The following is a 23565-nucleotide window of genomic DNA, read 5'->3' on the forward strand; positions in this document are numbered from 1 at the left end:
TATGAATCTCCACCTCCGGCTTTCTATCAAAATAAGACACTTGGCACTTTAACTGAATGAAACGAACTGTACGGACGACAAAGATTTTTCAAATGATAGGTTTACTGAATATGACTGTATTTTTGTATTGTGTATTTATTAACTGTATAATTGCACTATTGCACTTTTGCACTTTCATATGATATACAGATTACACAACTATTGTGAATTGGTTCCCTGGAGTTGTTGTTTGTTCCCAGATGCCAGAAGACAGCAGCAGGAGACACAGAGCACTAACAGTGAGTGAAATCCTAAGCAGGGTTATTCTAGTCTAAGCCCATTGCCTTTAATGGCTTAGATTGGAATAACTCTGCTTAGGATTTCACTGTAAATGTAGTAGGGGTGTTTTATAGTCTCATCTGTGGGGGTTGCGAGAAAGTCTGGTATGGATACAGAGGGAGGATCAACCATTGCAAGCTTCTGGCTTCCTATCAGAACTGAAAATATTGAGCAATACTCGAGCCAAGCCACATATGGCAGGATTTAGCCTTGATGTTCTCTCCATAATCAAAACAATGAATCTATCACAAAATGGGTAGTGTTATCCCCCCCTACACACACAAAATGGGTGTTGTAACCCCCCTGACAGACAGACAGACACACACACACACACACAGACACACACACACAGACACACCTGGTGAAAAGTTCAGAGACTAAAGTTAACATGCACACACTAGAAATAGAACACTTTCTGGTTTTAAAACACTAAACCCAGCAATGAGCACAGAGACATGGTTCTCACACTTAATGTTTTAAGAAGGAAATTATTAGAAAATCATGCTTACCCAAGAAGGTACTTTTCAATAGGACTATGGGGAAAGAACCCATAATTCCTCAAATCAAGGTTACGTTGATTAAAAATCTTCCCAGCATGAGCCATTTGGAATATATTTTCTCCAGGGTGCTGGTCTGGAATAACATCGATTACTGAAAATCTCTCTATAAATGCTCTGTAATACATAATAACATCTGCAAGTTCATAATAGCTGGAGACTGAGGGACAGTTACCTACATAGGTTTAAAGGAGAACAAATGAGAATTCATTCCAATGCCACTGAACAACAAGATTCAAGTCCAGTAGCACCTTAAAGACCAACAAAATTTTCAGGATATAAGCTTTTGAGAGTCAAAGCTCCCTTCATCAAATATCTGAAAGTCTTGTTGGTCTTTAAGACGCTCTGTGTGTGCGCGCGTGTGTGCGTGCACATGCAGGCGGGCGGGCGCCGTCAAGTGGCCTCCAACCTCTGGCAACCCTATGAATGAAAGACCTCCAAAATGTCCTATCATTAACAGACATGCTCAGATCTTGCAAACTGCACTTATATACTGCTCTTTGAGACAGATTGTGCGGCTTCTTTTATTGAGTCCAGCCATCTTCTTTCCTACTGCCTTCCACTTTCCCTAGTATTACTGACTTTTCCAGAGGGTCTTGTCTTCTCATGATGGGACCAAAATACAATAGCCTCAGTTTTGTCACTTTAGCATTTAGGGGGAATTCAGTCCCGATGTGATCTAGAACCCACTTGTCTTTTGGTATTTGCAAAACTCTCCTCCAACTCTACATTTCAAATGATCAATTTTCTTCCTGTTAGCTTTCTTCATTGTCCAGCTTTCACATCCATATATAGTAATAGGGAATACCATAGTTTGGATTATCTTGATTTTGGTGCCCAGGGAGACATCTTTATCTTCAAGGCTCTTTCCTAGTTCCCTCAAAGCTGCTCTTCCAAGTCTCAATCTCCTCCTGATTTCTTGTTTGCAGTCTCCCTTTTGGTTGATGATTGACCAAGGAATAGAAAATCTCAAACAATTTCAATTTCCTCATTGTCAACTTTAAAATTGTGAAATTCCTCAGTGCTACTGGGCTTAAATCTTGCTGTTCTACTGCAGACCAACATGGCTATGCACCTGAAACTAATGCCATTAGAAAAGATGGCTAGAAAACTGTAATCAGTGTAATTACTGTAATCATTGAAACATTTCACTGACCATAAACTCATAACAAGGAAAACAGTTAATCAAAATGAGAAGACCTGTGTTCAGCAGACAGTTCTCCATCCTTAGACAGTTCTTCAGATGACAAATCTCTTTCCACTTGCCGTTTAACATGCTGTAGCTGTTTCTCTAGTTCATCTACCCTGCAATGAGATGGAAATTAAAAAGCCTGGCACAGGTTATAACAGCATACTTTAATGAAGCTTTAAGTATTTGCATACATTTCCCGCCATTTTCCTGTGTCTGGACTCTTTCATGCCAAACTAAAGCAGATCACTAAGTACTACTGATATATATTTACACTCACAAGGTTGTTTGAAAAAAAGTAACCAGCTATATCATATACATTCAGTATACATTTTTTTTTGTCTTGGGGGGGAGGATTAGGTAGTTCATTTATTCAACCCATCATTGAAAAACCATGAAGTGGTGAATTACTTCTGTTCATTCCTCTACCATCTAACTAATAATTGCAGTAACAATTTGTCCCAGATGCCTCTCCCAATCCTTTGTAGTAGAGACTAGCAGTCAGATACCTCCATGCTGCCAAAGAAAAGTGCTTTGTACAGCTTTCTTCTGATTTTAAAAGGCTAAATCTCTGAAACCAGAATCACATGAACAGACACCTGAATACTCATTTTTTCCTTCTGAAAATGCTAATCAAGGCAGTTACCAGCTCAAGCTTCAAAGGCAGAAAGAAGAGGGTGACGGAAGGAGGGAACATGGGCTTTAAAAGGACTCATTAACTTTTGTTTGAAATACTAAAATATAACAATCCTTAGGAAACATGTGACACGAGGCAAACTTCCAGAAGAGTTTTAATAAGTTTAATTCCTATAAACAGGAAATTTTATATTTTAACATTGAGTAAAATGACTAAAATAAGACCCTGCCCCAAGTTATAGGTAAAGGATCTTTAGATAGCAAGACACTTGAGAAACCTCAGTAGTATTAACACTATCAGAAGAATAAATGTTGCTAATTTTATGAGCCTCATGGTGCAGAGTGGTAAGCTGCAATACTGCAGCCCAAGCTCTGCTCACGACCCAAGTTCAATCCCAGTGGAAGCCGGGTTCAGGTAGCCGGCTCAAGGTTGACTCAGCCTTCCATCCTTCTGATGTCAGTAAAACAAGTAACCAGTTTCCTGGGGATAAAGTGTAGATGACTGGGGAAAGCAATGGCAAACTACCCTGTAAAATCTCTACCAAGAAAACATTGTGATGTGACATCCCCCCATGGGTCAGTAATGACTCAGTACTTGCACAGGGGACTACCTTTACCTTTTAATTTTATGTAACATTTGCTTTCTCATGGCATGTATGAAACAATACACAGCCTTCTTCCCAAGGGTCAGGCAAACATATTAACTAACAGGATCTATTAGAAGGGTTGTCATATTCCGCCCCCCCCAATGATTATGTTTAAAGAGAAAGTATTCAAGCTGCATTAAGGTAGTGAAAAACAAGGCATGTAGGCACACACACCTTCTGAATTCCTCCTTCTCCTTTAGAAGACGTTCTAGCTGATTGATATAGGAGACCTGAGTCCCAGCAGAAGGTTTGGAAAGCTGAAGAAAAAGGTGATCATTGAAAATTATTCTATTAACTATTGCTATGCAAGAAGTTTGACATCACCAAATTAAAAGGCATTCATGTGTCTATTATTACTAATGGTTTATCTGATTGTGCTATTACTTGTACAAAGAAATTCACATATCTTTCACTGTCATGATACCACTTCCTCTATAAGTGCATATCTACATCAACAGTCAACACAGTTCTAGAACACTGGCATGTAAGAAGCACTAGATGGCAGAGGGAGCAATCCTAAACATGTCTATTCAGAATTATACTCAGCTCTTTGAAAAGTGTCTATGGGACTGCATTGCGAATGTAATCCTAACAAGAATCTATCAATTTGCTGGACCTTTAAATGTAATACAGTAATAGAAAGTTCAATATAAAAAGTACAGCATCCAGAATTATGAAAGAATGTTATATCAAAGAAAAAGTTGGTTTCCCAGTAAACTCCTTAACTAGAATTCCATTTCAACATACTTGTATAAGTTATTTCATGCGTTATTTGGTCACACAATTTGAAAATGTATGTAGAAGTGGCTATTATGCCTAAAAATGTGATTTGTATCTCAGATAGGATATCAAGCTATTTGGACCATTCTTTTGTCAGGAAAACGGTAACCAGAGCTACACCCTGCAAAACAAAGAGCTTCTCTATAGTCAAATCCACAAGGGTCTATGCTTATTTGTATGATGTTTTTACTAAATAAAGCTCAGAAAAAAATATTAAAAGTCTTTGGCACCAACAAAAATTTCCATGTAGCAGGAACATAATAGGAAACCTACCCTGGCTGCAAGCATGAGAGAAGACACTTCATTCTTTGCAACTACAGCCAAAACACAGTCACTTCGTAAGTCGTGGCAGAGAGCCTGTGCCCTGGCTCCTTCATGGCTCTGAGAGTTAAAGTTATGAAAGGCAGAGTGGCTTCTCGTATATGCTGCAATACTTATTTGTCAAAAAAATGCTTGTTCCCAACACCACTACTATTCCTTCCAGGATCTTGTTTGGCTATGCTCATCAGAACCCCTGCAGGTGCTGTCAAAGTCAGAAAGCTTCTCTATGGATCAGTGTGTTATTATGTCTTTGGCAATTGCAACAGCAAAGCAAGTTAAAGCAATTATTGTGTTTAGAAATGCTGCTGAACTAAGACTGTGCCCAGTATTCTGGCAGAGCCTTTGGAACTCCACTGTTCTTGGGAAAAGAACTATGGACAGCAGTAAGTCTTCTGTAGCTGAGCCCCACTATACAACACTGGCTGTCATAAGACATTCGCATTTGACACCAACAATAACTTTCTCAAATAAAAGGAGTTCAGACACTTACAAAACTAGTGTGTGATTGAATCATGGTGTCTTGTATATTATCCTCATCACTTGTGGGTTCTGGGTTTTTTGTAGGTTTAGAACTCTGGGCCAGTATATCCTCAAATGGCAATAGTATCTCATCATCACTGTTGCCCAGACTGCAGTCAGGATTCTCATCCTCACTATCAGAAAGGCTCTTTAATTTTTTATTCGACACCGACATCTCTAGATTTGAATCTTCATTGCTCAACTTGTTCAAGTCATGTGAAAAAGGAGGGGTGGCAACATGATCACAATCAACTGATGACAAAACATTGTTAGAAGTATCCTTCAAAGTCTTTTGTGTTTCCACTTTTGAGAAACTATTGTGTGAAGTTGAGGGAAAGCTATCAGACACAGAAAGGGGAAGGCCTTTATCATCAATGTTCATCTGCAGTGCTTGAAATAAATTATCATTCTGAATATGGGAAATGACATCTTTCGATTCTTGGAAAAACAAGGAATTTTCTTCAGATGTAATCAATATATTGCTAGGAGCTTTAACACCTATTTGTTCTGGACACGAAGGAAGCATCTGCTCTAAGTAAGAATTAGAAATGACTGTCTGTGACTGACCCTCTTTGGCATCTGTAGTATGGACGGGATTATTTTTATTTGCAATGCAGCCGACCGGTAAGGGTCGTATTTTTTTATAAGAATCATGGTTTCCATTTTCTTCACAGCCATCAAGATATTGAGTTGAAAGAGGCAAGTCACTGTCAGTTGGATTCCTATCTTTAAGTTCTTCCTCTCCACCAGGAGACGTTCTGGATCTTGCATGTTCAGAATTGTGCTTTTCCAACAAACCACTAAAATTATGTGTATCCAAACTCTGTAAAGCTAATTTTTGTAGATTTTTCAGATTGCTGTTCGAAGAGATTCGTTTTCGTTTTTCAGGATGTTCTTTATATCTGGATATTCCCAATGAAGTCCTGGAATAAGCACATACTGATGGACAGGACTGGCATCTTCTTGTGTTTATAGCCTTATTAGATAATTGTCTTGAAGAAACTGCAACTTTTGAAGCTTGTGTTGTAGAGGATTCATCTGTGAAAAGAAAATGAGCTAAAGATCTTAGCCTTGGAAGTGATCAACCTGTTTTTGATTACTCTATCACATTTATACCTCCCTACTACCTCCAAGGAGCTAAAAGGCAGTATGCACGGTTCTCCACTCTTCCTATTTTATCCTAACAACCTAGTAAGGTAGGTTAAGCTGAGAGTGATTGACTGGCCCAAGGTTATACTGTAGGGATTTGAACCTGGGACTTCTAGTCTGAGTCTCACACGAAACACACCCGCTATTAACAATGTGTCATTTTTATCAAATACTTCCATTTTTACAGATGATTGCAATGCCACTGATTTGTCAATGTAATATTACATTGTAAGGAAATATTTCTCTGGGTCTGCTAGTTAACTTCGAACAGAATTCTAACTTAGTAACCCCCTGCTTCAAAACTTCCCCCACAGGAAAGACTTACCGTTGCCATTTTATTGACATATATGAGGCAAATACTTATCTATTTAAAGTGGCACATAGCACTTTAAATAGGGAAAAATCAGTGTGGGTTAATGACATCAATACTGGTTCACGTAATACAATTCACTGCCAATTCATTTTATCACTTCTGTTATACTATATCTTATTTTCATTCATAATGAATTGTTTTGCATCTGTTTAGAAGAGTAGTTAATAAATTTAAACATAAAATATTGGGGTTAATCTCTAGGTCTGTCAGATTCCAGATCTCTTAAAATAGTGACCGGAAGTGCTAGGATTGGTCAGCCGGAATATTTGCTATAGATTTTTGTTCCTGCGCTGCTATGAGTATTTTAAGGAAATCTTCCTTGATTTAAAAGATCAAGATCACAGAAAATTTTTAGATTGTAGGGAAAAATCAGTGAAGTAAAAGCATTAGCCTCACATGCAATAAGCAACAATCAACAAAAATGCATTAATAATCTATTGCAGTTCAAGTTACATTTCTTTAGAAAGGAATATTTCAAACATTTGAATTTAATTTTTCTTAAGACCAAATGACATAAAAACATAGTGAACTGCTTTCACAGAGCCTCCAAGGTGGCATTGTCTATATGGTTATCTCAGATCAATCAAGTCACTACAATGAATACTGCCAACAATAAAGCCACATCCAAATGGGATGCTTCCCACGTTCCCAGTGGGGCACTAGAATACAGAACTGAATGCAGGCAAAGAATCTGGGAAAAAGCATATACTAGTCAGAGGGAAAGGGTGGTGGACGTAGCCGAAGCACTCTCCCATCTATAGATTTCAGCCTCAGAAGCTGAAATATTGTACGTAGCTCGAAAGCCTCACGCCTCAAAATATTTTAAAATTTCATTTATCATTACATGCCACTTGTCAGTTTTAGAAAACATCAACTATTAAGTTTAGGAGCACTACAATAGAAACTGAATGTTCAGTACCCGTCTCTTACTGAACGTCTATTTTACTGAACAACATATTGTCTGCAGAGTATCATCTGCAGCTCATGGCACTGGCACCCATAACCTTCCCCCATGAGACATCCAATGGGGCAGGGAGACAAGGCTGCTATGGTGAATGCAACACCTTGTCTCTGTAGAGGAGCTGATTTCAAGGAGATATCTCAGTGGAACCAGGGCACTCTCTCTCAATGGAACCAAGACACTACCATCATGATTGCCACCCAGAAGTCTCATAGGAGACTCTCCCATCACAGACACTCCCACGAGACAACCAGATCTCCCACTGTAGTCAGCTGGGCCTCTGCAGTTGCAGCTGAGAGGCAGCATTCTGAACTCCTGCCTACTGATGAGTCTTCTGCATTGTCCCTTCACTGGGACATAGCAGAAGCTTCTCAGATGGTGGGGAAAGGGTGTTTAGAACATCACCTCCTAGCAGAGGGAGACAACATCCTGATCACCTCACCAGGAAATTTCTCTAATGAATGCCAGGTACTTTGCTACAGCTGGATTCAGACTCCCCCACCCTCCCCCGAAAAGTTACACAGACCATAACGGAGCACTGTACTGTCACCCAGCAGCCCAGTTAGCTACAGTTAAGATCCATTATAGCCCATGTTTGTCTTAGATGTACATTACAATCAGGTAAGCTATTTGTTCCAATTCCTTGTACATCACGAGCTGTTGTTTGTACCTGTAGAAGATTCACATGAAGCTGAACACAATCTTTTTCTTAAGAGATCCATGGTATTCTACAAACAAGCAGACACAAACATATGTATTTTTATATCAGATACTGGCACTGTGGACATAATGCAAGTCAGATCTTAAAATCTAAAGACTTTTAGCCTTATACATTCTAATATTTTAGAAGAATTTAGAAGAATGACAGGAAGTTTCTTATCTTCCAAGTAAGTATGTCAAAAAATACAGATTCAGAGCCGTTGATCCTTTAAAGAAAGATAAATTATTAGACTAGTCATTTTACTTATGATGGCCTTGATGGACATGCAAGGAAAATTATTGTTATTATTTCCTCTCCGATATCCCTACCTGTAGATGAATGCCTATATTCACTTTTAAATCTTCAGGGATATGCTTGTCCAAAGCACAGTTAGAGCAACCTCTCCAGAATTACCTTCTGTTTCAAGGAATACAGTTCCTAATGGTAACTATCACTGCAGACATTGTAGCATTTGCAGTAATCCAAAGAACCAATATTTTGGAAGTTTAGTGAATATGAGACATTAACGCATGTGTGAAAAGCGACACAAAGGGAACAATTTATGCTGTATTTATATATATACACACACTCATCGTTTTTCTGCCTTGCAACACACAGACAATATTCCAAGATTCTGGGTTGTGAGAAAGGTTCAAGCATATGGGATCCAGCTTCATCAGATACCAAGGAAAAGTTTTTGGCACATTCACTTTAAAAAACTTTGGCACCTATGGGCTTGAAAAACCACCTGGATTAGATGGCTGTCTTCTGAAAAACATTTGCTGTGTCTCTAATATTTTTTTAGTAGTTGCCATTAAGCAGCATTTGGTTTTCTATTGTTCTGATAATATGATAAGTTCAGGGCTTTTTTTCTGGGAAAAGAGGTGGTGGAACTCTGCATTACGCACGCGCCCCCGGAAATGTGTGGTAATATGACACCACTTCCGGAAGTGACGTTGTTGCGCAGGGAGCAACCACCCCCCAGGACCCTTCTGCAATTCAGGCCTACTTACCTTCCCGCCCCTTACCTGGCAGCAATGTTCCCTCTAAGTGGTGCAGTGTTGTGAGCCAGAAATCTACTTTGTGAGCAGCAACTTGCAAGTTTTGAGCACGCCTTTTCCAAAATCAGAATCCATTTGATGAAAAGACCTTTGAATTAGATTGTCTGAGGCACTGGTATTGGGTATCATTAATATTTTAATGACACCCACTTATGCATGTGGTTCTCAAAAGCTTATGCCTCAATAAACTTGGTGCTACTGGACTTTTTACTATTTTGCAACTACAGACTAGCAATATGACTATTCCTAACTGCTGTGTTATCAACATGCAATAAAATCATATGAAAACCAATTTATAAAAACAAAGTGGGAAAGAAAGGGGAGAAGTAGCATGGTGGTACTACTGAGCAATGGCTGAAAGCCTTTCCTAGGAGTAAACACAGTGAATAATAATGTGGACTGACTTTCTGTGTAGACCTACTTGCTCATAAAGAGTTGATGGTTGCTAGGCTGCTACCAATGCTCCTATGGAAGTGTATCGAAAAGAGTTGAAGTTCTTCTTACCCAGGAATCCTTCCTTTATCTTCAAACCAGTCACCTGGTGTGACTCATTAGCTTTTTTTTAAGTGTTCCCCTGTGCTAGGATTAGATCATTAGAGGGTATTGCCTTCACCTGGCCAGCTGAAGCTGTGGTTAAAGAGCTCAATTGTTAACATTATAGTGTCTCCCCTTCCTCTCACCCACATGCATGAGTTTCTCTTTGCTAACGTAAGATTGAAACCCTCATTTTCAGTGATCAGTGCTAGAGGAGATGGAAACATTTTGTTTCTTTCAAACACAAGCTCATATCCCTGGAGTGACAGTCACAGGAGTAATATCAGCATTATGTTTCTAACATCCTAGTACACTTTTTTCAAGTTTTTTTTTTAAAGAACACAGGAGTCATACTTCATAATTGTAAAATGCTTCCTTTATAATGCAGTTCCCAATTCAGAAAAGCTCTTAATAATAATAACATTTGATTTATATACTGTCCTTCAGGACATCTTAATGCCCACTCAGAGCAGTTTACAAAGTATGTTGTTATTATTCCCACAACAAACACCCTGTGAGGAAGGTGGGGCTGAGAGAGCTCCTAGAAGCTGTGACTGACCCAAGGTCTCCCAGCTGGCTTCAAGTGGAGGAGTGGGGCATCAAACCCCGTTCTCCAGATTAGAGTGCCGTGCTCTTAACCACTACACCAAACAGAAGAGCTTGGTAATTATTTATAAATATGAGGGAGGACAAATCTTTATGGTCTCTCTAGATGTCTCTTTAGCTTGTAAAAACCTAGAGGAATATTTTTTTGGCAGACTGATAAAGAATGTATGCAGGAAAATGCTGAAGGAATCCAAGCTTGGGGTATATTATTAATCACAATTTTTTTTGTTAATAATAGAGTTCCCTCACTAAAGATGGGACACTCCCTATACTGAGTCAGACTATCGGTTCATCTAATCTTTGACAACCAGTTTCCCAAGGCTTTAAGCAAAGGCTTTGGGAAATTTGCAACACCTGAAATGTATGGAGATTAAACCTGGGACTGTCTGTGTAAATGGCCCATGCTCTGCCTCTGAGCCATAGTCCTTTTGACAAACAGGGGTGCCTTACAGAGTAACATTTGTTTATACCCTGCCTTTTCCTTGGGCTGAAGGTTGCTCAAAATTCCAAGAATTAAAACCATACAAAATTACAGAGTAACATCTATTTATACATTTATCCCCCTCCCCAACAAACTGCAGCTTAAGCCTCAATAAATAATGCTACTCACGGTTTATTATTGCAGCCCCCCCCCTTTTGCAGGCTTCCTATGTTATTTGCTGAGAAGCTGTTTTCCCTTCAGATTGCTATTTTCAAAGCTCCCAAATTCCTTCATTTACTCTCTTCCTGTACTAGCCCAGCCAAATTCCGTTTCCCTTCTTTCCTCTGCCAAGCTTTCTTCTTTGTCCTTTATCTTATTCACTTTATTTTATTAACTTCATTTCTCTCTCCCTTTAAGATTTTCTCTAGTTACCCCTTTTCAGTAAGCAACATACTTCCAGCAGCAGTAGTTTCGGTTTTGAAGCATGCGCCAGGCTAGCTTTTTCAGTTCCTGAGTCACTTAAAGTAGCAATGCCTCCCTCACTTTCCCGCCCTCTTTCTCTACTGCAGATCGTGAAAGCTGCCAAACCATGGTGGTTTTAAGAGAGATTTCATTTCCTCATCTAGGATTCATTAAGTAGCTTAAAAAAAACTGTTCTCTTGCTATGAGAAAAATTACTCTGTGTTTCTATTTTCCGTTTAAAAAGCAGGCTTGGTCAGTGGTTTAATGGAGCTCTGAGCCTAATAATCAGCCTGGCAATCATCAAAAAAAATCTTGTTTGAAGTCAAAGGAATGCTTTGTTTTCTCCTTCTGTACAAAGGGAAAGCTGGGCAGTGGAGAGGCTCCTCGGCAGTTGCCTGCCCTGCTCTGTGCCCACCTGATAAAACCCTGATAAGAAGCCAGTCACAGCTAGAAGAGAAGGAGGATAGACTGCAAAGAAAGAAGGCTGTCAAGGGCAGAGCAAGGGAAGACTCTCTTACAGGAAGCTTAATCAAAGGAAAAGCAGACACAGTTCTAGGACTGAGACAGAGATCCAGGCAGCAGAGAGCAATGCCAGTCAGAGCCGTTCCCTAGGCGAGGTGGGGCCAGTAAGCAGATTCCAAGCTTATGGAAAGTTCTGCAAATTCTAGTTAAAGGGACACCACTCTTTAGTTTTGTAAGAAAGGGAATAAAGGGCTCACGGCAGCTGATGATGAGGTTGGGCAAGGGGAGGAACGCTGTGTGATGGGTGCCCCTGCCCCCTCAGGCGCTGTTGAACCCAAGTGCGACCATATCTAAAATTTATTTTTGTGGTAGCTCTGCCTCTGTGGATGTTAAAGCTTCTAAGATCCAAGAAAACTGTTCAAACATATTTGATGTAGCTCTACAAGGCAGTGTTACTTTGCATTAAGTTGACCACTGATGAAGACTGATCTCAAAATGTGTTTGGCCTCCTGATTTAGGCTTGTGAAATCAGAGGACATTGATGTTCTACAAGGTTTTTGTATATACATCAATGGGGATTTGTTTTGCTTAGATTTTGATGGGATATTTGTTTACAACAAGTAGGCTCTTTCTGCCTAAATATATCTTGAATAGAAGACTTGGCCACCACAGAGATTTGTCCAAATGCTAGACGTTGTTTGTTACTTGACAGACTGTCAGAAAAACATTGGTATTTGATAAAAAGGCATGCAACACATATAAGAAACTCCTCATTCTTTATGGGTACCTAGAACCCACAGTTACTTGGAAGTAGAGGAACGGGACTGATTATCATTTGTGTGTGCTAAGTCACTCCAGGAGAGCTCAGAACAACTCCACAGAATCCCAGCTATAACTGAATACACACTTACAGGCTTTTATGGTTTAACAGGAAATTAGCCAAATTTCCATCAAAGAGCCAAATTTCTATCAGAATTATTAACCACACTTGTTGAATGAAAATTACAGGTTTTGCAGTGGTGGACCCCATTTGAAGGGGGGGGGACGGGGATAATAGGAGAAGCTATTGCCTTCATGCCCTGCATGTGGGTTTCCTTCAACCCTTGATTAGCCATTACATAAAGAGGATGCTAGATACCCTTTTGATCCAATTCAGTTGGGCTACAAACACGTGAAGCCTTTATTGCAGATGCCTCTGCAGAAATATGCATTCCTGGCCCTCTGGCCATTCTCTGGAGAGCACAGCAGTCAGAATGAAAATGGAATGAATGCAGAAAAATGGCAAATAGTAAACATGAGACCCAAATCAAATCCCATTATTAACCTGTCTCAATTTTATACTGGGGCACCTTTAATTATTCACATGGTTCAGGACACTAGAAAAGTTAACCCATCAATGCTTCTTTTTACATAAAGTAACTTTATATTTATTATTTACAGCACAGCCTTCCCTGAGAAGTCACAGTATTTAGGAACTTCACTGCATTAGTCCTTATTGCCTTTTTAAACATACCTGCTGAGAAACACTAGTTGCCAAAGATTCCTTTGCAGAACTAGAAGGCTGCTGATTAAACAGCATCTTTTTTTCTTTCTTCGCTTTTTTATTTCTGCCAAGAGTTTCTAATGATGACTGGAGTGAAGCATTGGCTGGGCTGGGCTGTAGTGTCTCGGAACACGCTGTTTTTTGGCACCAGGATATATGGCTTTCATTTTCTGATGCTGAGGCCCATTTACTCAAGCCAGAACTGGTTGTATCTAGATCCATATATTCCATTTTACATTCTCTATGGTTCTCTACTAATGGTGCTGTTGTTGGAAGAAGATGTATTTCACTCTTTTCCAGGCCCCTCAAACAAGTATCATCTTTGAAGGGACAATCTGAAGAGCCTTCTAATGTAAAGAGTTTCCGAACCACAACTTTTGGATATGTGGCTTTCACAGCAACATAAGCTGCATCATCATTTGAACTGTCTTTTTTTTTAATCTTGGCACCTTTCAAAAATGCATCAATTATGGGGCTCCTATCAGGTGGTGGTGGTGGAAATTTCTTCCTTCTATTTTGCTTTGGAGAAGATATGTTTCTTCCAGGAGAGTCTGCATATGAGTTTGCGAGCCCAAACTTCCCATTTCTTTTTTCTGGACTACATAACACAGCTCGATCTTTATCAAAAAAAGTAGGAGGGGGATAAAAAAGTGAAAAGTTAATGATGCGCAGAATCATAAAAACATTGCTCTCTGGATCCCAACCAGCTAAGTTAATATTTATGAGAAGTTCTGAAATGTGTGTTGACATGTGTTTATCTGGTCATGCAGATTTCAGAGACCAAACTAGACATTATGTTGGAAATCTAGGAACTGATCTCCATAGTTCTTTTAAAGTGCCAATTACAATCTCTGAAGTAAGAGGGAATTTGGATCAGGCTGTGATGCTGAGGGAGAAGGGGTTCCCTTGTGCCACGTTTCCAACCTCTGTTGGTCTTCTTCATCTGCTGTGCATCCCATGGCTCCTTCAAAGGGCAAACAGTAGCTCCAGGCACTACCTGGGTTTGGGAAAGTGCTGCAGGGAGAGGAGAGTTAAACCCTCAAAACAAACACCACCACTTTACATCAAAGAATCACAGTCCCAGATATCCCAACATCATATCTAGTTTGGTTCTGAGGTCTGCAATCATGCTGTTTAGGTACATCTCATGACCACAGCTACACAGTATATAGATCTGTTTCCCAACCAGGGTTCCACAGAACCCTGTGGTTCTCCTAGAAATTTTCAGGGGTTCCATGAAAAATCAGCCAAGAATTCAACATCTGTTCAGAAATAAACAAACCCAAACATCACACTGAAAGTAAACCCTATATTATTGACTTGGGATGTGAACTTTATTTTGATTTGATATTTTGGTATTTTTTTAAAAAGATTAGATAATATTAAAAATGCCAAGAAAAATGCTTCACTTTTTTTCTTACAATGTATGTCAGTTGACCTATATATATATATAGCAGCTCTTTACAAGAAAAACCCAAAGAGACGCTGATTGGAAGATTGGACATAATCACGGACAGTAGCTTGCCTTTGCACAGCACTCTTTGCACTTTATTTTCTATATGTTTACAGCTTATTTAGCGCTTGCTATACTCAAGAGGGGTCGGTTCTTGACCTCGGTCATATTAATGGTTACAAATCTTTTCAAACGGAATTGATGGAATGTTTGCGTCTTTGGACTTCTGAATTGTTGATCATTGTACATGTTTATGAATTTATGATATATATTACGATTTGTGTATGTAGTTTATGCACTTAGTGCGCTTTGAATTCAAAGATATTTCCATAAAGTGATCTTGTAAATTGTTTAATTCTTTGGGGGGGGGGTACTTGTCTATTTCTTAGTTGTATATATACCCCCTTTTTCTAGTCAGATAAAAATCAGGGAACCTTTGAGATGAGGCCCATGAGAGACGTGTGACATGAGGGCTACCTAGCCATTGCCGGGTAGAGAACAGGCTGGTTTCAGAGGAGGGGGACTCTTCCTTCCCCCACTTGGGAAGAGAGGGTAAAAAAAAAAGCCCCTGCACATTTAGCTGTGCTGCTCCTAGGATAGTGGACAGGGGGTTGTGGACCGCAGGCCTTCTCCCCCTTCCTAGACACTGAGCCACCCATCTCAAGCAGGAGATGAATAAGCATACTGTGGTAATGTTAGGGAGTTTGGAGAAGCCCCCTCTATACCAGTTAAAATCCATTCGTCTACTTACTTATGCTTGTGAATGAATTCTTTCTGCACCTTTTTCGTTTAACATTCTTGTTCCCCTAATTAACAATAACAATGAAAAGGCCTCGAAAAAGCACAGCAACCACCACAAGTAATTTTCATTACAGAGCAAAAATTATAATTGTTTATGTCCACAAATTTTAGTCTTGGCCTTGGGCATGTTCCTTCCTATGTTAGGTTATAAAACACAACGGTGTCATGCAGAGTGTTTCTATTACAGCGACCTTTCTACATGCTCATCATGACCTGTCAATTCATCATATTGAGGAAATCATGTAACTTTGATTTGATTATTATAATAATATAATAACATTCGATTTATATACTGCCTTTCAGGACAATACCCTCAGAGCAGTTTACAAAGTATGTTATTATTATCCCTACAACAACAATGAAGACCTGTTTATTTATAGAACTATATGAGATCCTCTGTACTGTAAACAATATTGTCTTATATTGCTGGAAAGGTATAAATGCAGATGCTGACAACTTTTATGCATCCTACTCTAAAAGAGTGTGCATCAGGATTATGCGAGAACTCAGAATAAACCTTTTCTGCTTCTAAGACCCCCAAGTTTGAAGCCTTGGTTTGTTATTCAGACAAAGAGAAGGGGGACCTCAAAATTGGCAACAGAGGTAGTAAACTTTTCCCCTACAGGTAACTGTTACGGTGAAAGTAGACAAGAACAATGTTTTCTTTCCTTTTGCATAGCTGCAAAAACCTTGGTGCAACTTCTATTTTCCCTAACGTGTGCTCTCTCTCTTTTGGTAGTTTGCTATAGTTAAGTAAAGACCTTTCTTGGTTAAGATAAAGTTTTGTCAGTTCTCCCTCACATGCCTGCTGCCTTCTTACCTACCAGAACTCTGTATATGCTCAGAGGCTAACCAGCTCTCCCCAGTGGCTAGTAAGGGTAAAAGCCTGTTCCCAGCTAGACTGGGGGCATACTACCAGAGAACCAAGGATCAGAAGGAGGAAGGGACAACCCCCCTCCAAACAATAACACCCTTCATGGCCAAGAACCTGTATTTCTGAAGGACCTTCTCTCATCTATATCTGTATGCACTACTTATAGTCCTCTACCTGTCACTTTTCTGGTGCTCAGTTTATGATTACCTGCTTGGCATCTTTCAAAGCTCATTCTTTTTTATCAGCGGTTCCCACCTTGTGGAATGGGCTTCCTGAATAGGTCAGCAGCATCTTTAGAAGATGCCAGAAGACTGTTTTATTTGCTAGGGATTCTACTGGGTTTTGAGTTGTAGGGGTTCTTCAAAATGGGGGTTAACTGGGGTTTTATTGCATTATGTACAGGATCTGGAATTCTAAGCTGCCTTGAGTCATAAGGGAAAGGCAAGGTATAAATATTTTAAGTAAAAAAGTATACTGTGAATTCTCTCTTAAGTTGAACAATGAAATGTATAAAATATTAGTGATCCATGCCTAACCTTTTTTTTTTTTACATCAATCTTTACTCCTTTCCTACAAAAAGAAACTATTGGGTTGAAATTTAATGGTGATTCAAAAGCCTGTGGGATTTTTTTTTATGTGGTCATTTTTTAAAAAACATGTGGACCAAACATTGATTCTATTTCCTGCTTTGAACGAGACTTCTCTAGAAGTCCAGTGTCCCACATTCAAGGTTGAGAAACTATCAGATAAAACATAATGCCTCATGTGATATATTTTCATTCTTCATTGCTCCACTGATACAGCACATGGTATACTTGGTACACGCAGTAGAGCAGAAAGCATGTGGATAAGGTGCTGTTAAGTCACAGCCAACTTATGGTGACCCCAGAGGATTTTCAAGACAGAAGCGGTTTTTGTTAGTGCCTGTCTCTGCATAACAACCCTGAACTTCCTTGGTGGTCTCCCATCCAAGTACTAACCAGGTATGACCCTGCTTAGCACCTGAGATTTGATGAGAACAGGCTAGCCTGCGAAATCTACTTCAGGGTACAACAGACAGACAACTGTACAATTTGCACACATTGATATACATGTTTTTCCTATGCCTGTATAAGCCACTATTACTGTAGGGGAAAGTACCACATACAATGAAGCCCTAATATCAGTGTTGTAGAAGAAACCCACAAGACTTTCTTACCTTGTTTTGGAACTGGCTGGAAGAAGTCAGTAATACATTGGTTCCTGTAAAAAGAAAAACATGGACATGAAAACAGTATCTATTCAATTATTGTGGTGCTTGCAAATGAATTGATAGGTCAACTCAAAACAGTTGATCAGTTCTTGAGACAAGTCATAACATTTTGATAATTTTGTCCTTGATGGGGCTAACCTATTTGGCAAAATAATCTCAAAGTGCAAGGTATAAGAGTACCACTAATTCATTCTACATACCCCCCCACTCCGCCATGCCTTCCTCTCTACTGAGCCAGAGTAGAGAACAGTGTGGCACTGAAGAAACATGCGAGAGGCCTTGTAAGAGTTGTTTCCCCTCCTTCCTTCTCACTGTCCCTGCCTGAGGGGAATCTGCATGCTGCATAACCCACTGCATAACTCACTGGCCTGGGCTCCTTTCCATCAGCCTCTCTGAAGGCAGGTAATCTTGCTTTGTGTCTAAATTAAGAGCAAGTGAATGCTCCAAACCTACCCAGTTCAAACTTGTGACAAAACTGCTTATTCCAACAGAACCTGAAAGAAGCAAGTCTGGAGAAGTTTATCATGTAGACAGCAACTTACACAGAGAGGTACTGAGAGCTCTCAATAATCTATTTCATTAGTTTGCTGTGGCACATCAGCAGTCCTCTCTTGCACAGTCCACCAATATGCCTTGTTACAGTTTGAGAATAACTGGTTGAAGCTGTCCTTTAAACAGGGTCATCATTTGCTCCAGAAGCCTCTTTTGCTTTACAGACACCAGATACGCATCTCTACTTAATTCAGACCTACTGACTGCCACAGTAAGTCAGGCATATCTCCTTTGGTTTACCCAACCTGCTGTTGTAAAATTCTTATTTGATGAGAAATGTTAACACTACTCAGAGAATTTTTAGATCCTCCTCTTTTAATCTTGTCTATGACATTTTGTATTTTCTTTTGCCTCTTCTTATTTTATTAAGAATTTTTAAACAGAATATAAAAAAGGGAAAAAAGAAATTAAAAGGAAAAAAACACTAATAAAAGAAAGATGCAGGAATATTCTCGTTTTCTCTGGGAAATGAATATTTTCTCTCAGAAACACACAGTTCAGGCTTCACACAGATTGCCTGATTGAACTAGAATGAGAATCCTTTCAGGCTTCCACACAAGTTGCCTACTTTGCCCAGAATCAAAACTTTTCTCTCCGCTCAGTAACTAAGAAACCTGCAGTTCACTCTGCCCTTAGAGTACTGCTACTGTCCCATCAGATGTCACTCCACTCACACTTTTCAAATATCAGTCAGCAACCAATCACCTCATTCATTCATCCCTCTCTTTCACCTCCATTCTTCTTCTGTAACACACCAAGCATTTAAAGAAACACACACACTCTTAAAATCATTACAGACAGTAACCTTGCAATGTTCCCAATTTTGATCTGTAAAATCATACAGAGGGAGTTGTATCCCCTCAATCTCTTCCCATGCATCCCCAATCCAAATCAGGACTGTGCTCTAAAAGAACTGATCAGTCTTCTTATAATGTCTCATTTGTTTTGAGCCTAAGCTTCCTTCAATCAGAAGTGTCAGGGACTGCCAAGTACAAGCTTTATTCCTGAGCCACAATCCCACTCTTCTACAGTACTTATATGCTCTGAAGCCAGCTGGCTGGTCTTGCATTAAAAGCCAATTAATAGAGTGGGCCAAGTTAGAAAAACATGACAATTGTCCTTTGCGTTGCTCCAACCCCCCTATTTTAAAAGACGTAAGATAGCTTTCAGTGCTCAATGACAAGAGCAGGAAAAGTCCAGTCCAGCATTCTTCCTGAAATTCTAGAAGCAGTTTCAATCATTAGTTTATCACACATCTTTTGCTTTCTTATCAAATTCTTCCAGTTTATTCTTCCCACCTATGCTACATAAAAATTCAACCAAGTCTCACTTTTTTTCCTTGCAATGGAAAAATTGAAAAAGCAATGGGGGGGGGGATTTCCTATGAAATATTTTCTCTTTTCAAATGCATGATGTCAATCCTTGGCAAGTAAATCCCCAAGTTCTCCACAGCAATCACACAGGTGAATTGGTTGAAGTAACTTTTATTAGAGATCTATCAGGTTCAAGGTGCTCAGACAGTGGAATTGGCGGAAGTGACATGTTAAGGAAAAGCATGGTTAGAAATAGTGTCATGCCCCACCCCCATGTTAGAAGTCCGTTGAAATTCTAGTGCGAACGCCAGAGACAAAAAATATCACAGTTTAGGCTACATCAACAGAGTAAGCATGATACCATCCCCATTTCCAGGAGAAGCCTCGTTTGTGTTAGGTGCAGCCGGTCTCAAAGCCGATCACTTCAAAAGGGAAAGTATTCTGCTTCTTCGGGAGAGTGTTTATGTTCAAAGTAGAGATAACACCCTTAATTTCCCAAGAACAGGCAAGGAGAGGTAATCAGAACTCTTCATAGTGTCAGAGGATCAATAAGTGGCATATAACATCCACATGGAGAGCCAGTTTGATGTAGTGGTTAAGAGCGTGGGCCTCTAATCTGGAGAACCGACTTTTAATTTCTCACTCCTCCACTTGAAGCCAGCTGAGTGACCTTGGGCTAGTCACAGCTCTCTGGAGCTCTCTCAGCCCCACCCACCTCACAGGGTGTTTTGTTGTGGGGATAATAATAGCATACTTTGTAAACCGCTCTGAGTGGGCATTCAGTTGTCCTGAAGGGCAGAATATAAATCGAATGTGATGATGATGATGATGATGAACTGCAGACAGGCATACATGACCCATGAAATGCTTCTTAAGGCAAGGATTTTCTCACTCAAAATGTATAGCATAAAAAAGCCTGATGGCTTTCTCTAGTCTTTCAATGGAAAAACAGAAATTTTCAGGAGCGCTGAAAAAAAGCATCTCCAAATATGCTGGCAGATATACTGGCAAATATGCTCTTGTGATTGCATGAACGTTTCTGTCCAAATACACTCTCTTTTCTTTACTACAGAATTAGTTTTCAGTCTTAGGAACGATAGCTAAGAAGGAAGAAGAGAGAGGAAATAAGCCAGAAGAAGGATTTTTGGGTCTCACAGATAAGCAATATTTTGTTCCTTAACACTGTCAAGTACAGAAACGGAAAATAAAACAAAAGGGATATGTTAAATATGTTAAACTTTATCTCAAGGCTTGAGAAAAACCAGACACTACGTCACTATGGCATCTACCTATTTCATTATGGTGCCTAGTAATTTTCAGCAATGATTTTATCAAGTGTCTCTCAGGGATCTTGAGTAGAAGTACAAATTCACATCAGAACATTTGCATAACGTTCCAGTCATTGTTTTTATATATTAATTTTGCGCCATTCAATGGTGACAGATTAATTTGTTACTTAACCAGTTGCCATCTATACTGGCTCAAATATTCAATTAAATGCATCTTTTAAAAACAATAATGAAATTATGAAAAATTGGGAAGAAGTCATGTTAGGATTAGAGGCTAATTTATATTATGATAATGACAACCAAGGTTACCCCATTTTTATTTCTATATTAAAAAACTTTTGTCACAGCTTGAATACCGTTATGGAAAATGAAGAGTTTAGGATTAGGTTTTGTGGTAATAATAATTTAGAGATGTGAAGACCCAGGAGAATTTGGGGAAAAGGGGAAGATCTCAGTTTTTTCCAAGGTCACATTTTTCAACTTTTCAAGTAGAAAACTGGGAAGTTTGGGGGAGCACAGAAAAAGAAATCCCATGATTTTTTCTCTTTTGTAACGAGTGAAATGCTGTTTATGACAAGATTTTATTAACTCAATTTATACAGTATGAATATGTTTATGCAAGATGATCCACAGAAGTAGGTTATGATAATTTCTAAGTTTACTATTGACATATATAATAAATTTGCAAGGATATGTTCATTGTTTAAATGTGAATAATTGTGGCAACGATTTAATATGCTAAAATGTGCCTAATTATAATAGAGTTCAGTGTTTTAAAAAATACTCTCCCTTGTGGCTTCAAAATTTCATATATCCAGCTTTATCTTGAAAATGTCTGTGCGTGTATACGTAAACACAAACACAAGCCATGACTAAATGAACTGAGCTAAAATGATTATATCCAAATAGAATACCCCTGATATTTACCACCGTTATATTGCTGGTATCTATGATCAGACTTTATATAAAACCCACACCAATGCAGTTTGATAGGATCAGTGTTATCTGGTTGTGTTTAAGGTGATTCATTATTAAATAATATGGTACGCAAGTGACTATTTTGCTTTCCTTTTGTTCAACTTTTTAATGTACCAAAAGGCAATATGTCTACAGCTTTCAGCCATATTACACCAGTATAACTTGTGCTTCTGTTAACGTTGACTGTATTGTATTTGCTCACACACAGCAGATCACATGCTTCAGACAACAGAAAATAAAGTTAAGATAAAGCCTGATAGTAGAAAAGCTTATCTATAAAATACCACTTCCTACAGAGATCTACACTGTGAGTTCCCAAGATCTCCCAACTCTCATATTACGTACACATCTAGATAAATCTGTATTTAGTTCTAAATTTCAAAAGTGTTTAGAGGAAAATAAACTTCATAACAGTATATAAATAACAGCAATATTAATGTAATATAATTCAAATGCCAACATTAAAAACTGAGCCCTTAAGTAATTAAAAAGAGGTCACATTGACAATACTTTAAATGAGATAGAGAATTCATTTTGGCGAGATTCCTATACCTTCATGTGTTTAAGAAGAACATAAGATACTCACCTAATTCCTCATGATTGCCTTTGAAAAACTGAAGTTATTGGTTTCAAGGTTTTAAACTAGCACCACAGAATTCTGCTGCATAGTTATTACGTTCAAGATAAGTTTCACTTTCTCAGATAGGAAGTGGTGCATATACAAAAAACAAGGACACTTCCTTCTCAGGGCCAAAAATTTATCACAAAAGATTTATAGTCTCTTAACAGGAATTTCCATTGTCTTGCCTATATTATTTTAGGATCGCTTTTGGAGAGGTAAAGACAAAGGAAAATATGAAAAACAAGGCATACTGCTTGCTAGAGTGTGGAGCTGACTGCACAAAGAATCATGGTTTTTGTTTTAATCTGGGTTGACATTTTTTTCAAGCAACAGATCCTGCTGGCGTTCAAAACAAGTTATTGCATGCGACCATCGCCACACAGCTGGCATTCAGGCTTACCTGACTGGCCAAATTTGAACTTTAGAGATATAAATAAGTAAACTGCATTTCCACTAAAGACCTAAAGAGAGATTAGCTGGGACCTGAACCAACAGCCTCCTAATATATGCACTACTAGCCTTCATACTCAGGAATAGAGAAAGAAAGGCCGATACCATCTTCTAGGTCTCAGCATGGGATCATCCCCCCCCCCCCCGACCTCAAGCATCTCATTATTTTCCCTGATATAATCATAAATACTTTCAGGCCAGTCTTGGACAACAGCTTCTGACTGTCTTACACGCCCTGTCTTGGAGGCTATCCAACAGTGTGCCTTCCTCACATTCATTTAGCTATCTTGTCTGTTGGATTGCTCCTTCCCTCCTCTCCCAGTTACTTTTGGAATCCTCAGCTTGGATCATCTCCTGCAAGAGTACAGGCAGCATCCATGTGCAGATTCTGGGGAAAGGGGTCTTGCTAGTGCAGTGTCCCTGAAGGCCCAGGGGCCTCCTGAACAAGATTCTGCACAGCAGAAACAGTTGCAAATGGAAAAAGACAATAAGCTATCCCTCCTACGTATCACCTATGAACAGGTTCTTGCAAGCACACAAGGTTATTTGCATTAGGCTGGCCAGGTTGCCTGCTTGAGCAGCCTCTCTTCTAATCGCTTGGTCCCAAGGTGGATAAAAATCAATGATTTTTTAATTTTTTTTTAAAAAAACATATTTTTTCATTTAAGTCAGATTTTTTAAATAAAATGTTTTTTGAGGGAAAATCTATCTAAAGATAGTTTTCTGTTTAAGATACATTATA

General features: G+C 39.1%; 1 protein-coding gene across 1 annotated transcript in view; it reads right to left on the reverse strand.

Moving 5' to 3' along the window:
• SLF2 (SMC5-SMC6 complex localization factor 2) overlaps positions 1-23565 on the reverse strand; it is a 53631-nt gene that overhangs the window by 22462 nt on the left and 7604 nt on the right. Inside the window, exons 2-8 of the mRNA XM_054983602.1 lie at positions 17566-17609; positions 13210-13856; positions 8121-8178; positions 4939-6005; positions 3522-3604; positions 2076-2180; positions 828-992 (exon numbers count right to left, since the gene is read on the reverse strand). Of these exons, the coding sequence (XP_054839577.1) occupies positions 828-992; positions 2076-2180; positions 3522-3604; positions 4939-6005; positions 8121-8178; positions 13210-13856; positions 17566-17609 (2169 nt within the window). The remainder of the gene's footprint in view (positions 1-827; positions 993-2075; positions 2181-3521; positions 3605-4938; positions 6006-8120; positions 8179-13209; positions 13857-17565; positions 17610-23565) is intronic.

This window comes from Eublepharis macularius, chromosome 6 (assembly GCF_028583425.1).
Source record: "Eublepharis macularius isolate TG4126 chromosome 6, MPM_Emac_v1.0, whole genome shotgun sequence".
In the NCBI taxonomy this organism is placed as follows: domain Eukaryota; kingdom Metazoa; phylum Chordata; class Lepidosauria; order Squamata; family Eublepharidae; genus Eublepharis; species Eublepharis macularius.